Source organism: Myodes glareolus, chromosome 22 (assembly GCF_982192425.1).
Source record: "Myodes glareolus chromosome 22, mMyoGla1.1, whole genome shotgun sequence".
Taxonomy (NCBI): domain Eukaryota; kingdom Metazoa; phylum Chordata; class Mammalia; order Rodentia; family Cricetidae; genus Myodes; species Myodes glareolus.
The window spans coordinates 38,469,786-38,484,030 of NC_142047.1; the positions used below are offsets into that span (position 1 = coordinate 38,469,786).

At 42.8% G+C, this 14,245-nt stretch overlaps 1 protein-coding gene across 1 annotated transcript in view; it reads right to left on the reverse strand.

Annotated features, from left to right (window-relative positions):
• Positions 1-14,245, reverse strand: part of Hydin (HYDIN axonemal central pair apparatus protein) — a 337,184-nt gene that overhangs the window by 292,998 nt on the left and 29,941 nt on the right. Inside the window, exons 2-3 of the mRNA XM_048437266.3 lie at positions 6,887-7,044; positions 4,885-5,010 (exon numbers count right to left, since the gene is read on the reverse strand). Coding sequence (XP_048293223.3) covers positions 4,885-5,010; positions 6,887-7,044 — 284 coding nt within the window. The remainder of the gene's footprint in view (positions 1-4,884; positions 5,011-6,886; positions 7,045-14,245) is intronic.

A 14,245-nucleotide genomic window follows, 5' to 3' on the forward strand; every position in this document is an offset into this window, starting at 1 on the left:
GGGTCTCTTTCGGAAGCTGGACCAACTGGGTAGAATGTCTGGCCAGGGAGCTCCATTCACCCACTTGTCTCTGCCTCCTCAGCTCGGGGCTATAGATGATACATGCAACTGTACCCAGCTTTTACATGAGTGCCAGGCATCTAAACACAGGCAACACATCTTCTTCCACGGCAAGTACTTTACCCACTGAGCCATCTCCTCAGCTCTCAAATAAAGAATGTGTATCAGAAATGTATTGCCAACAAGCAATGCAAATTCAATGCCTGCTTGCTTTTGTGGTGCTGGGGACTGAATACTGGTCTAGACCAGGTGAGGTTAGCGCTCTACTATTGAGCTATATCCTCAGTCACACAAGGCAATGATAATCTTAACTACACTGTTTCACCACTTAAAACATATAATGGAGAAACAATAGAGAAGCATAAAGCAAAGATTCAAGGATATAAAGAAGACAAAATTTGCCTTCCAAATAAACACCAGGTTTCCAATATATGCCAAACTCCTTTCCATACACTGAACACACACTAGTGAACAGAGCCACCAACAGTCTTGTCCTTGCAAGGCTGATGGAAACACTTCCCAGGCTTTATATTTTCTCTTCCTTCCCATTGGAACGTCATTTCTAAACCTTTGTATGACTTGCTTCAGACATCTGTCTAGCTCAGAGAGGCTTTCCCACAGCTTCCTCTTTAGCAGGGCAACCAATCTTCCCTTTCTCTCACGAGAAATACTTCTGTATGGAAAGAGTAAGAAGGAAGGGCAGTTGGGAGTCAATAAGGCCATGAAGAAGAAAGGGAGGATGATGTTAAGTCTTAGGATCCAGGGGTCAAGTTTAGATCGTATGAGAGTAATATAAGTCACAGGTAGGTTTAAATGTGGGAATAACATGATCCCATTTACATTTTAATTACATGTATATTTAGTGTGCATGTGCATGCATGCACATACACATACCTGCAAAAATATGCTTACTGTGATGTGTACCTGGAGACCAGAGGACAATTTGTGGGAGCTGGTTCTCTCTTTCTACCAGGCAGTACCTGAGAATTGAACTCAGGTCATCAAGCTTGACAGTAAGCTTTTTACCCACCCGCCAAGACCTCGTTTACAGTCTAAAACTTCATTCATGTTGTACTGTGGATTATTGGGAATGGAGAGGTGACACTGAATCAGAGGCTAGAGGGCTGGGGGTATGGCTCAGTGGATCGAGTACTTGTTACACACCAGTCAGACATGGTAGCCACTTCCAACCCCAGCACTCAGAAGGCAGAGATGAGTGATCCCGGGAGCAGGCTGGCTATCTAGACTAACTAAATCTGTGAACTCCGGGTTCAAGTGAGGAACTTTGCCTTAATAAATAAGGTGGAGCGTGCAGAGTCCCTTGTCAGTCTCTACATGCATACACACACACACACACACACACACACACGCACACTCCACTTCACACACACATGCAAGCACAGACATGCACATACACAACACCCATACATATAAGGAAGGAAGGAAGGAGGGAGAGAGGGAGAGAGGGAGGGAGGGAGGAAGGGAGGGAGGGAGGAGCTATTTCCATGGCAGCTATTTGGACAGTCCGCATGCTGGTGACTGGATTGATGGTTGAGGCGATGATGGAAATGATTTGACTGAAGATAGATTTGTGAAAGTCAAGGAGCTTAAAGCACTTTCTGCTTGATTTTGAGGGGGAAAGAGAGAGAGAGAGAGAGAGAGAGCGAGAGAGAGCGCAGAGATAACTCCGAAGTTTACTCTGGCAAACAAGATAAATGGGATTACTATCTGTAGGAGACAAGAGGCAAAAGAAACAGAGGCTTTGAGAGACAGAACTCAAGCCTGCATTTTGATCTCCAACATATCAAGTCTGAGCTGTCAACTGTACACAGAGCTGAATATATGATCCAGAGTCTGGGGGACTGACATGTAGCATGAGATATAACCGTGAAGGTCTGCATCTAACACGTGGACTGAGGATGTAGCTCATTGGAAACAGTTGCCTAGCAGACAGGAGGCATCCCATGCACCTCCCCGGCACCACTAATATTAACTACATAAATTACAGAAGAGATTAGAGGATCCAAGATGTCATTCTCCTTGAAAAGGTCACCTAAGGCACAGCTTCTTCACTTGTGGACCATGACCTCATATGGGGTCACATAATTGGACATAATGGGTCATGAAAACCTTATGAGAAGTTTCTGAATGCATGGCCCCAAATTAGTTCAAAGTCAAGGGCATAGTGAACCCTAGGCGTCTCTGGCAGTCACGGCCTGTGCTGCACCTCAGGACTTTACTGCAGTCTCAGCACTAAACATCATGCATACCGATGAGATGGATGCGCATGCGGCACACCGTAGTTGCTGTTGCACCACGCACGTCAGCGAGGGCTGCCTGAGACACTGCAGTTCAAAGTCAAGACTATTCTATGTTAGGAACTGCAGTGCCTTTACTGGGTCTATAGCACTTTCTGTTCCTATAGAGATGGCTGCTTACAGAACAGAAAGACCTTCCATATTTTCCTGCAGTTACCCCTCAGCCGGGAAATGTCAAATCAGTACATGTCTGGCCTGGACTGCGTGATTTTAAAACCTCTTGCTTCCATTTCTGATGAGTTTCGTTTTTAAAACATAGTTTAACTGGGTTTTGGCTTGGAGTTCAGATAGAGTTTCTAACTGTTCCTGGATGGCCCTGAACAGGCGGCCGCCATCTCGTGCTTCCTAGTTGTGAAGAGCAGTGGTCTCAGCACTGAGGACGATGACACCAAAAGACCAGCCAGCTCCAGAAAACACTGGCAATCCTCTCCATCCTGCTGCGCATTTAAATAAGATTAGTTCTTAGTGGAAAATAAACAAGCACAGCCATCCCATTAGTGTGCAAATTTGCTTTCAAGTTTAATAAATGATTAAAACTGGGGGCCAGCAAGAGGGCTTGGTGGGTAAAGGCACTTGTTGCCATTCCTGGGATCCACGTGGTGGCAGCAGAGAACTGACTCCCACCGGGTGTCCTCTGACCTCTCCACACATGCCGTAGCCGTAGTATTATCATGCACATGTACACACACAGTAAGTAAACAAAATGCAATAAAAATCAAAGTAAATGATAAAATGGCAAAGAACTTTTTCAAAATCCATTCCTTATAATTCATTATCAGATGTTTGTTTTGTATCCCTATCTTTTCTGAAAGTTTTTTATTTTTAATATTTTTATAAGTGCAAAGGGTGTGTGTGTGTTTTTTTTCAGTGCATATTTGCTGCACGTGGCACATGTGGAGAGGTCAGAAGAAATTCTGGGGTGTCAGTTCTCGTCTCCCACCTTCTTCCAGACAGAGAGGGTCTCATATTTGCTGCTGCACGCAGCAGGTTGGCTGGCCCCAGGCTCCTGGGAGCTTCCCATCTCTTCTCCTATCTCATAGTAAGAGCACTGGGGATACAGACATATGCTACCCTGTCTGTCTGTACATGGGTCCTGGTGATTAGAACTGAGGTCCTCACGTTTGCTCAGCCAGCATGCTACCCCTGAGCCATTTTCCCAGGCCTGTCTTACACACCTATCTTCTATGTCTATATAACCATTGTCACTTAATATCTTCTCAGACAAAAAGGGGTCATATGTCAAAAAACAATGTTTAGGAGGCCCTGATCTAGGATTGAATTTAGGAGAGAAAGCAGAGTTTCAAGGAAAGAAGAAAGATTCCACAAATTGGTCCGATCACTCAGACACTAATGGATTACAAGATTCAGGAAAGAGACAAGGCTTCGGTTGACTGGAGATGACCAGCATCTGCTGGGCTGGGCTTCAGAAAGATGGACACATAACGCAAAGGAAGGGACACAGAGGACAGCCTGCTCAGTGTCAGGTCAATAAAACAGATGAACACAAAGTTAAAAGTGGGTTAGAGCCGAGAAGTCAGAGCAGCAGGGCAGACAAGGAAGGCCCAACACATCCATAATTGATGTTCCTAAAGGGAAGGAACTCAGAAGAACATGAAAAACAGTTCAGATTTTAAGAAATAAACCTCCTGCAGATAAAACAAGAACACAGTGACATAGAAAAAACTCAGCCATGTCTAAGAAAACACTGAGCATGAATGAAGAGTTCACAGTCTGAGCATGCAGACAGGACTATTAGCATGTCTGCAGGGGGAAGGATTAGCCAATGCTCCAACTTCTGTGAGCATCATTTAATGCCAGACAATTATGAAGGAAAATATCTGTGGGGTTACAAGTATTCGCTCCTAAAGCCAAGAACATGTAGTCGACCCTAGAATACAGCAATGTGAAACACTGTTATTTTTTTAGGCTAAAAGTTTCTTGGAAATGGGCCAAAACCAGCTAGCAAATGCCTGCGCTCCCCCTCTCCCTTCTTCACTCGTGGGCAGTTCAGGAAGGAAGGACAGCGTGGGACACGAAGGAGAGGACTTAATTGGGCTTGGCTGATATAATTCTTAGAATTGCTCTCACCCTGTAAAGAGTTGTATCAAATGCTGGTCAGAAGTAACTAAATAGGGAGGAGAATTAGTCAAAAGTGACTTTAAGTGAGGTTTGCCCTTATTAACTGTAGTGACTTCACCAGGTCACAGAGATCAACACATTTGAAAGGAGTGGCAAAGCCGCCCCCATAGGGGATTAGTTAGCCTAGAAACACTGCTTTCTATTTAGCATCTATTATTGTGAACATTTATGTGGTCTTGATGTGCTTTGTAAAAGATTGTGTTTTGACTTTTAATTACGTGTTTTGGTGCTATACACGCGGGTGCAACGCCTTTAGAGGCCAGAAGAGGGCATTAGATATCCTGGAGCAGACAGTAAGAGGCAGTGAGAACTGTCTGATGGGGGACCTGAACCTGGGTCCTCTGTAATCACAGGGCCTTTGGTGTACCTTTTGATGTGTTGTTTCTCCCATGTCTAAGAGTTCGGTGATCTGTGGCCGACATACAAATCGTGTGCTTGCCAATTTCTGCTCCGTGGTGAGGGACATCTCCTTCAGGAACTCTGAGGGTGTCAGCTAGAATCCAACAAGAGCCAGTTGCAGCATGGTTAGTCCGAGGAAGGGTTCTCCTCAGCACCAGTAATGAATAATTTGTATGTGCAGCTTTCAGTATAATTGTGGAATGCCACTAAGTTCCCTTATAAAATATTGAGGATAACTAAATTATACAAGAGAAGAGAAATCCCATGCACAGACTTCTGAGGTCTGTGTGAAGCCACAGAAAGTGACATGCACTAGCCCCCCCTTCCGGCTGTGAGGGGGACACACAAGGGTACCCTAGAGAAAAATAAATCGAGGGATCTGTCCAAAGAGTGGAGCGCCCGTGTTCACACGAGGTTTCTGGGAGGCAGCTCTGTTTTGAAACCTACAGATCAGGTAAGCAGAGCGCTGGGGTGTTTAACTAGAGCACACCGTGCTAAAAGGATATGTAAATCGTAAAGGCTCTTAGAGGTGTGAGCCAGTCACTTAGGAAGGATGTATTCACAAGGGGCTGTAAGCTTGCCTCAGAGCTGGATCTTGCAGCTGACCGTATTCACACTCAAGAATCAGAACACAAAGTGCTTCAATTCTTTCCAATTTTATGAGAAGATACATGTAACTTGTTACTTACATAACACTAGCCCAGCAGAGAATTAGCTACCCAAACCTGTCACTGTAGTGCACTTGTGGCTGTTGTTCTGGAAAGTTCTTATTGGTCCAGGCCTACTTTCCATGCAAGGGGGACATGATCGTTGGCAGAGTCTATGCCAAGGCTGTTTATAAGAGCTTGGAATATGTAATTCAACTGATTTAGGTTAGGGTCGAGAACTCTTCCATAATGCTGATCTCTGCAATTGAGCCCATTTAAATGAAGACTTGTCTCTAACACAGCTTTCACCTTGGTTTTAAGTCCTTTGTGGCAGGAACACAGATAAGAGTAACAGACTGTTAAGAGGTATCAGCAATAGTGTGGTTTAAATTAAAACAACAAAATCTTAACAACAACAAGCCAGAGCCTTGTATAGACAAGACCAGTAGCCAACACAAGAGGCAATGACTGACTTCATTTTTCTAATTAAAATGTAACTCGAGATTGAGTTTAAAACATAGGGAGTATCATTGCCAGCACCACACTTTTTTTTTTAATTACTATTTCCTACAGCTTGTGATTCATAATCCAGTTCCTAGCACATCACTTTTTCACTCATTAGAAATACACCTATTTTTATTTCAAAAGAAAACTACTTATTTTCCCAGATATCAGCCATTTTTATAATGCTCTGTACCCTGCAAATTATAAAAACAACTCTTGCCAGTTCTCAAATAACAGATTATTGGGCTGAGCTGTGTGAGAATCTGATATTTGTCTCAATTGAACTGCACGAATGGCAGCTCACGTGGCTCTACCTACCATTCAGAAAAGTTTGGTAAGCTTATTCACATTTTCCATGATTTGGGTGTGTCCCCCACAGTCACATGTCAGAGTCCTAGAGAAGGAATTAATGGTTCTCTGGGAGTTTAGCTCCTTTCCCTCCACACACGGGTGCTTGCAGCATGGGGCCATTACTGGATAGAGCTACCCAGAGTTGGACTTCCTGGGCTCCGCAACTCCAAGCCCAAACAAACTTCTTTTCTTTATAAGTCGTCCAGTTTCTGACATTCTGCTATAGGAACAGAAAATGGACTGAGCCCTAAACTCTTATTCCAACTGATTACCCAATCCACCCTGCACCTTGAAGAACATATACAGTTTAAGAACTCCTCCAGCTTTGGAAGGCATTTATGCTCTCCAACATTCTAGTGGCTGGAATGATATTAATCAGTGATTCTCTGATGTTCTGAAAGAACAAAATGGCATTGACCCAAGTGTACTACACTATATATCTTACACTTAAATTCTATGATACGTTACCATCCGGTTCACTTCTTCCTCTGTGACCACCTTCGGGCTCATGGGTGGCAAGACTTTGCTCTGCAATCCTGTGATCACTTTGGCCAGCCCCCTCTGCACAGCCCCCATGGATTCCTCAAGCTTTTTACTTGTCATTTTCAGACATTTCCTTTGTTCACCTAAGGATAAGAAGGGGTGAATTTACAGCAGGTATCAGTTACTTCCTGATGTAGGGTTCCCCCTCTGTATGCTATGAATGTGTTTTATTACACTGGTAAACAGAGAAGCTGTTTTGTCCGATGGCAGGGCAGATTAGAGCCAGGTGGAAAATCTGAACAGAGATAGAGAGAAAGAGAGTAGGTGGAGTCAAGGAGAGGCCATGCAGCTGCTGAAGGACAAAGACTGGAAAACTTACCAGTAGGCCACAGCCTCATGGTGATATACAGATTCATAGAAATGGGTTAATTTAAGATGTAAGAACTAGATAGGAATATGTCTAAGCTACTGGCCAAACAGTGCTGTAATTAATATAGTTTCTGTGTGATTATTTGGGTCTGGGAGGCTGGGAAATGAATGTACAGTTTCCACATACAAATGGCATCCAACATAGGGTGGTATTTTAAAGGCTGATGGAGTTCCTATGATAATTTCTTGAATACAGGTCATACAACTTAACACACATGGTTCTTGTCCTGGATGTATATCTGTGCACTATATACATGCAGATGCCCACAGAGGCAAAAAAAAGGGCCTTGAATCCCCTGGAACTGGAGTTACAGATGGTTATAAGCCACCATGTACCGGGAATTAAACTCAAGTCCTATAGAAGAGCAATCAGTGCTCTTATCTACTGAGTCATCTCTCTAGCTCCATGTTCTACATTACTTAAGTTTTTCATATATGAGAAGGCTAAGAAAATCATCTTCAAAATCATGTCAAATGTTTGGAACAAAAACACATTAAACAAGGAGTTGCATTCCACGTGACTAGATGCATTCCTATCTCAAGGCCAAGAATCCATTTTAGGCCAACTATGGACTTTTCTGCTCAGGAAGACATGAATGAACACACAAGCCATTCCCTCAGTTTGCCATGTTTAACTTCCAAATACAGTAAACAGGCACTGCTCACTAAAGACCTGTTATCTCTACTACTTGAACTTGATCCACTAAGTTCAAAGAGTTGCCTCATGACAATCAACCCTACAAACAGATTAAACATGGGGCATCCCATCTTCACAGCTGGGTGGAGACAAAAAAGAAGAATAAAATACAAGCAGCAGGAAACAAGAGGGAGAAAACGAAGAAAAAAATTTATGGGAAACATTTAAATTTTACACTCATAAATAAGTTACTCATAAACCTACATGCTAGGATGTCTTTCTCTGTGTCTTTATGGCTTTGAGATAGTCAGCGTAGCTCTTGTGATCACTGTGTCCCAAGGTGATACTCTGTCATACCAGATTTGGGGGCTCCCATGCTGTGCAAGTTGGTTCTATGGTCACCCAGTTCTTTGATGCAGTTCCCCTGCTCATTCAGGTAATGAGTCCAGATGAACCCACCTCGTGGGGCTCATTTTCTCCCGGGGCCAGCCTGTGCACACCCAGTAGTCCCTAGACTTTTTAGACTGACTTTCTAAGGCAACAGCGTGGCATCACTGCGCCCCAATATTTCCTAGTTTGAATACACTTTCACACGGCCTACGTGACATGCTCTTTTAGAAACAAGCATAAACACAGTGGCTCTGCTCTAAACAAATCATAGTAAAAATCTATAAAGAGCCCAAAATGACATCAGTCGCATTTGTCTTACGCCCTGGCAGTGTGGGGCTGACAGGCAGCAGCCGTTTATGATGACAGGTGATAGATGCAAGGTAATTGGTCCACTCGTTAGCATCTTTCCCTCTCTCTGCCACTCTTGGAGGAAATGGCAGACAGGGGCAAGCATTCTCATGGCAGTCCAGGAGTGCGGCTGTGCTGTCTGGGTTCATGTTTTCACCAATAAAAAACTGATAGTTACTGAAATTCTGCAGCCCCTGTCAAAAGGGGTTTACTTCTTTCTGGTCTCTGTCCTTCATGTTTGCCTTTGAGTGATGTCATACAATCATTTTATATTTCTTGCATGGCACTGGTTTCCGTTAAGGGACAGTTCGTGGCAATATCAACACACACGACCCAGTTCTGTGCTTTTGGTACAACCGGGCTCAGGCCTTTCCACTATGCTTCCTTCTGTTCCCCAAATATCTCTATCTCTAGGTGCACTCAGCCAGAAGTCTCCTGGACCTTGTAAATGTCAGAGAGCAGCTCTTCAAGGCAGGCAAGGTCCTGCTAGAACATCAGTATGGCAGGTGGATGCAGGCGGCTGCTTGGGAGTCCAGAGCTCAGAGCCAAGCGCTGTACAACTCAGAGTGGTCAGCAACCATGGAAGCGTCTCAAGGTTTTTAAGAAGCAAGCCAGAGATTAAGTTAAGCTCTTAAGTTATTGAGATTACAGAAATACATTTATTTGATCATAGAAAAATCCAGGGAAGACTGCAGGCAAGATCTCTTCTGTATTAGTCAGGATTCTCTAAAAGAATAGAACCAATAAAATGAACACCCTACCGCACACGCACGAGTGTACACACACACACACATACATACATACACACAAAGGAGATTTATTAGGCTGCCCTACAGGATGTAGTCTGGGTAAACCAGCAATGGTTCTCACAACAGGAAGGCCAAGAATCCGATAGCTGTTCAGTTCACAAGGCTGGATGCCTCCGCAGTCTTGACCAGGTGCTGGGGTCTAGAGAGCTGCCATCTTCAGTCTATGTTAAAAGTAGGTTCTAATACCCAAGAAGCAATGCCACAGCAGTACAGATGGACTTGCCAATGAGAGGAGGGCAAGCAGTCAAAAGGCAAAGCTTCACTCTTCTGTGTCCTTTGATGAGGACTGCCACCAGAAGGTGTGACCTCGGCGTAGGGTGGGTTTTCCTGTTCCAAATAATCTGGTGAGGAAAACCCCTCACAGGCATGCACAGCAGTGCGCGGGTTGATGACTGAGATAAGCCATCACCCCTTCCTGAGGAATCTACTAGAAAACGAGCTTTATCCAGTCGAGGAACTGGAGAATTTCAGCCAAAAGACCGACAATGGATATTTCTTGTGTTCGGCTGTTCAGCTAAAACCGAAATGAAGTTGAGGACACAAGGCAAAGTATGCAAACATTTCCTGAGACAGTGAAAAGAATGGAATTTAAGGATGGATGGGAAAAAGAGAAAGCCAGGAGTAGAATAAGAGCGAGTATGGTACACATCATAGGCAGACATCAAACTGACCAGTCAGGATAAAGGAAGATAAAGGGATTATTACAAGCCTATAAAACATAAGTCTGCACCATCTGTTTCCTGGCATTTGTATACTTGAATCATCTCTTCCTTTCAATACACACTATGCTTAGGCACTTCTGAGAACACAGTACGGTCTGAGTGGTGGGGTCCTATTCTACAGGTCTGCCTTGGTACCCTCTGGCGCTTTCTCTCTCAGATCACTGACCTCCATATCATTGGGTAGTCCAGAAACCTACATAGAGAACCGTACTGTGAACTGTGAACTGGGCCTGCAGCAATGGTGTGGATGTGCTTAAAAATGGGTCTTCTGAGGTCTGCTGGCAGCCGTTGAATGAGCTGTAGGTAGCGACTAGACAGAGTGGAATCCAGGCAATGGCATGCCTGGAGCTGCCCAAGAGGGGCCCAGATGGGGGCATTCAGGTGTGTCCCATCCAAATTCTTAAGACAGGAACTGTGAGGAAAATAAATACCCACTGTTTTAAACCACTACTTGGACACTTTGTTAGGCAACAGTAGCTAAATAATGGAGACTTACAAAAGATCTAATATAGAAGAAACTATTCGTGTATAAAGGCTTGAGGTCTGCTGAGCCCTCTTGGGAAGCTCCTTCATGAAGGTAATAAACACTTCATATTTTCTATTATTGGTCCATGAGTGTCTTTCACCAGTCTGGGCATCTTCAAGTTTTATTCAGTGAGAAGAATTCTATCTTTGAGAGGTAACATTACCAGAAGCAATAAAAAAACAAAAATACCATGGTGAAACCTAATACTGTACATATTCATTGCTTATATGAAGCAGGGATTATAAATCTCACTTAAGAGTGGAACATTTTTAAAGGATTAAATAAAACAAAGAAGAAGCACATATGTGGAGGCCTGAAAATGTGAGCCTGTCCCTCCTGATACAATCCACTACACTTCTCCATTTTCTTATTTTCATTCGCGTTTTCATATTCTTTACTATGTTTCTAAATCCCCACACCTTTATTCTGGCAAGAGATATTTTTGTCGTGGCTGGTCCTTGACACACACACGGTGCTAAAAGCCATGTTTTGTACTTTAAAACAAAGATGTAATAAAGATAGTAAGATTTATTTGTACAATAATACAAAACAATCTATCATTAAAAGAAATTGCAGCTGTACAGAGGCACACAAACATACATTATAGATTTTTAATATTTGACTTGCAGGAAAAGGCATGTTAGCTGGAGAGAAAATAAGTAAGATTATATCAGATTTGAACAATATAATTTGTTAGTTTCAGGGATGTATACGAAATGATACATCATAATGATATAAAATATACTTCTTCAAGAGCAAAGGAAAGTTGGGAGAAAAAACGATCACATATTAGGGGCTAAAAACGCAGTAGGTTCCACAATCTACAGATGTTATAATTAACAAATTGTTATGAATAACAAATAGTAAATAACAAATTTATTTTAAAAATAAATAAAAATATTTATTAAGAAATAAACATAAAAATATTTATAATATGAATATATGCGGTCCCTGTTCCTAGGAATCTGAGGCAGGAAGGATAATATGAGTTTGGAAAAAGTCTGGATCACACAGTAAACTCTAGACCAGGCTGAACTACAGTGTGGAAACTTAAAACAGTAAAGCAAAATTAAAAAACAAATAAAAGACTCTTATTAATGAAGAACAATAATTAAAAATCTATGAAAGAAACTAACCGATCATTTCTGCTTACACAATTACAGTAACAAAGTTAACATGGTGCTATAAAACATACCACAAAATTACATACTGTGTCTCCAAAAGTCTAAATGTATGTATTATATATTCTTATTAATATGACTAACAAAATGCATCCACATATATCTTGGGTTTTATGTATATGCACATATATGCCCAGCACCCCTTTTCTAGGAACCTATCCAGATGATGTGTTGGTTGAACTCTGAGATGGCGCACACGTAGGAAGATTTGTGGATTACGGAAGAACAGACAGAATGCGCCCGCATTGTGGACTTCTGAGCTGTGCAGGTGTTTTACGTATCAAAGAGAACCAAGGGGGCAGAAATCAATTCTTTCTTTTTCTCTTGGTTTTTTGAGATAGGGTTTCTCTGTAGCTCTGAAGCCTGTCCTGGAACTAGCTCTTGTAGACCAGGGTGGCCTCGAACTCACAGAGATCCGCCTGCCTCTGCCTCCCGAGTGCTGGGATTAAAGGCGTGCGCCACCACCGCCTGGCTCAGAAGTCAACTCTTAAAAATTGAAAATAAACCAAAACAAATGTACCTTTCTGTCTATCCAGCAGTGTTATAAACTGCAGAGGAAACAGCGATCTTAGCTGATCTTAGAACTGCGTCTGGACTGCTCTATCCTCCTTGGGATTTGCTGGGGAAACATAGCAGGCAGCGCAGAAATCTTATCGCTCACTCGATGGTTGATTATTGTCATACTATTAGTGACATTTTAAAAGTAAGAACGCATGCCAGTATTGTTAGGAACCAAGCATCCTCATAAAAACTAAACTTAGCGGAGCAGTAAATTGCTTGAGGAGAGAAGAGAGACTGAACGTGAAATAAAGAGTCTTTAACCAGCCAGGTGCAAGGACAGACCTTGTTTGGCTTCTGAGACCCCTGAATAATAATAAAAGGTAAAAAAAAATCATTGTTGTTCAGTGAATTAATTACTTTTGTTTTTTTAGCTAATTAAGATCACATCAAACCCTATCCACTCTCAAAGCTTAGTGGCTCTGTTGCTGTTAGTACTTGCTAGATATATTAACTAACTTAAAATATGCTTTAAAAATTGTTAGGTGGGATCACACTGCAGTGAACCTGAGTATTTGTATTATACATTAGCAGTTTTTAGGAAAAAAATGTAAGTAAAGAGAAATCATGTCTGATATTGACCTCAAAATACTCCAGAAAAAAAAGTGCTTATATGTGAGGGGGAGGGGAGACAACAAAAAATGGGGAATGTTGTGCATTATTGAAACTGGTTCATAATGTACTTTCTAATATGTGCACGTTTTAAATTCTTCATAATTAAAGATATTCGTAAGGACAGCATCCTAGTCACCATTCTATTTCTGTGACACTGAGACCAAGGCAGCTCCTAGAAAAGAAAGCATTTAACTGGGGGCTGGCTTAAGGTTTCAGAGGGTGAGTCCACTGTCGTCAGAGCAAGCACGGCCACGTACAGAGGGTGAGTCCACTGTCGTCAGAGCAAGCACGGGCAAGCACGGCCGCGTGCAGGCAGGTGCTGGAGCGCTAGCTGAAAGCCACATCGTGATCCATCGGCAGAGACAGACAGACAGACTGACTGACTGTGGGTTTGGCATGGACTTTTGAAACCTCAAAATCCACCGCCAGAAACACATTTCCTCTAACAAGGCCACATTTCCTAATCCTTTCAATCCTTACAAAAAGTGCCACTCCCTGGTGACGAAGCATTCAAATATATGAGCCCACGGGGCCATTTTTATTCAAACCACCACAGGCGGAGAGACGGCTCAGTCACTGACATGTATGTTCCACAAGCGTGAATACACATACAAGAAACAGGTAAGTGGCCCACACCTCTAACCCCAGTGCTGGGTCAGATAAAAACAAGTTCCATAATTCTAATACACAGTGGCAAGGTGCAGAGTAACCATTCCTAATCTAAGGGAGCATCAGGGCAACAGCAAGGAAAAGCTGGACCCACTACATGAAATTATTAATGTACTGCATCGTTATTTATTTGCTCATGAGCCTATCTGTGGCTCTGGAACATAGCTCCTTGACTATAAGGCTCACACAACACTGGCATCTAGAGGGGGCTCGGTAGATAATTGTCCAGCTGGGTGGGTATTAAATTGTGCTCACACTAAGAATTTTTAAGGAGGCCCAGACACTTCTCAGACTAAACACTCAAGCTTTGCTTTGTCTTCCTTAACTTAAATGTCAAGTTTCAACCTCTGCATTTCTACCTAACAAAGTTCAGGCTGGTAAGTGCTCACTGTCTGTGACTCGATAGCTTCTTTTCGAATATAACGAACGATGGCGAGCTAGGGAAATGTATTCCCGCGAA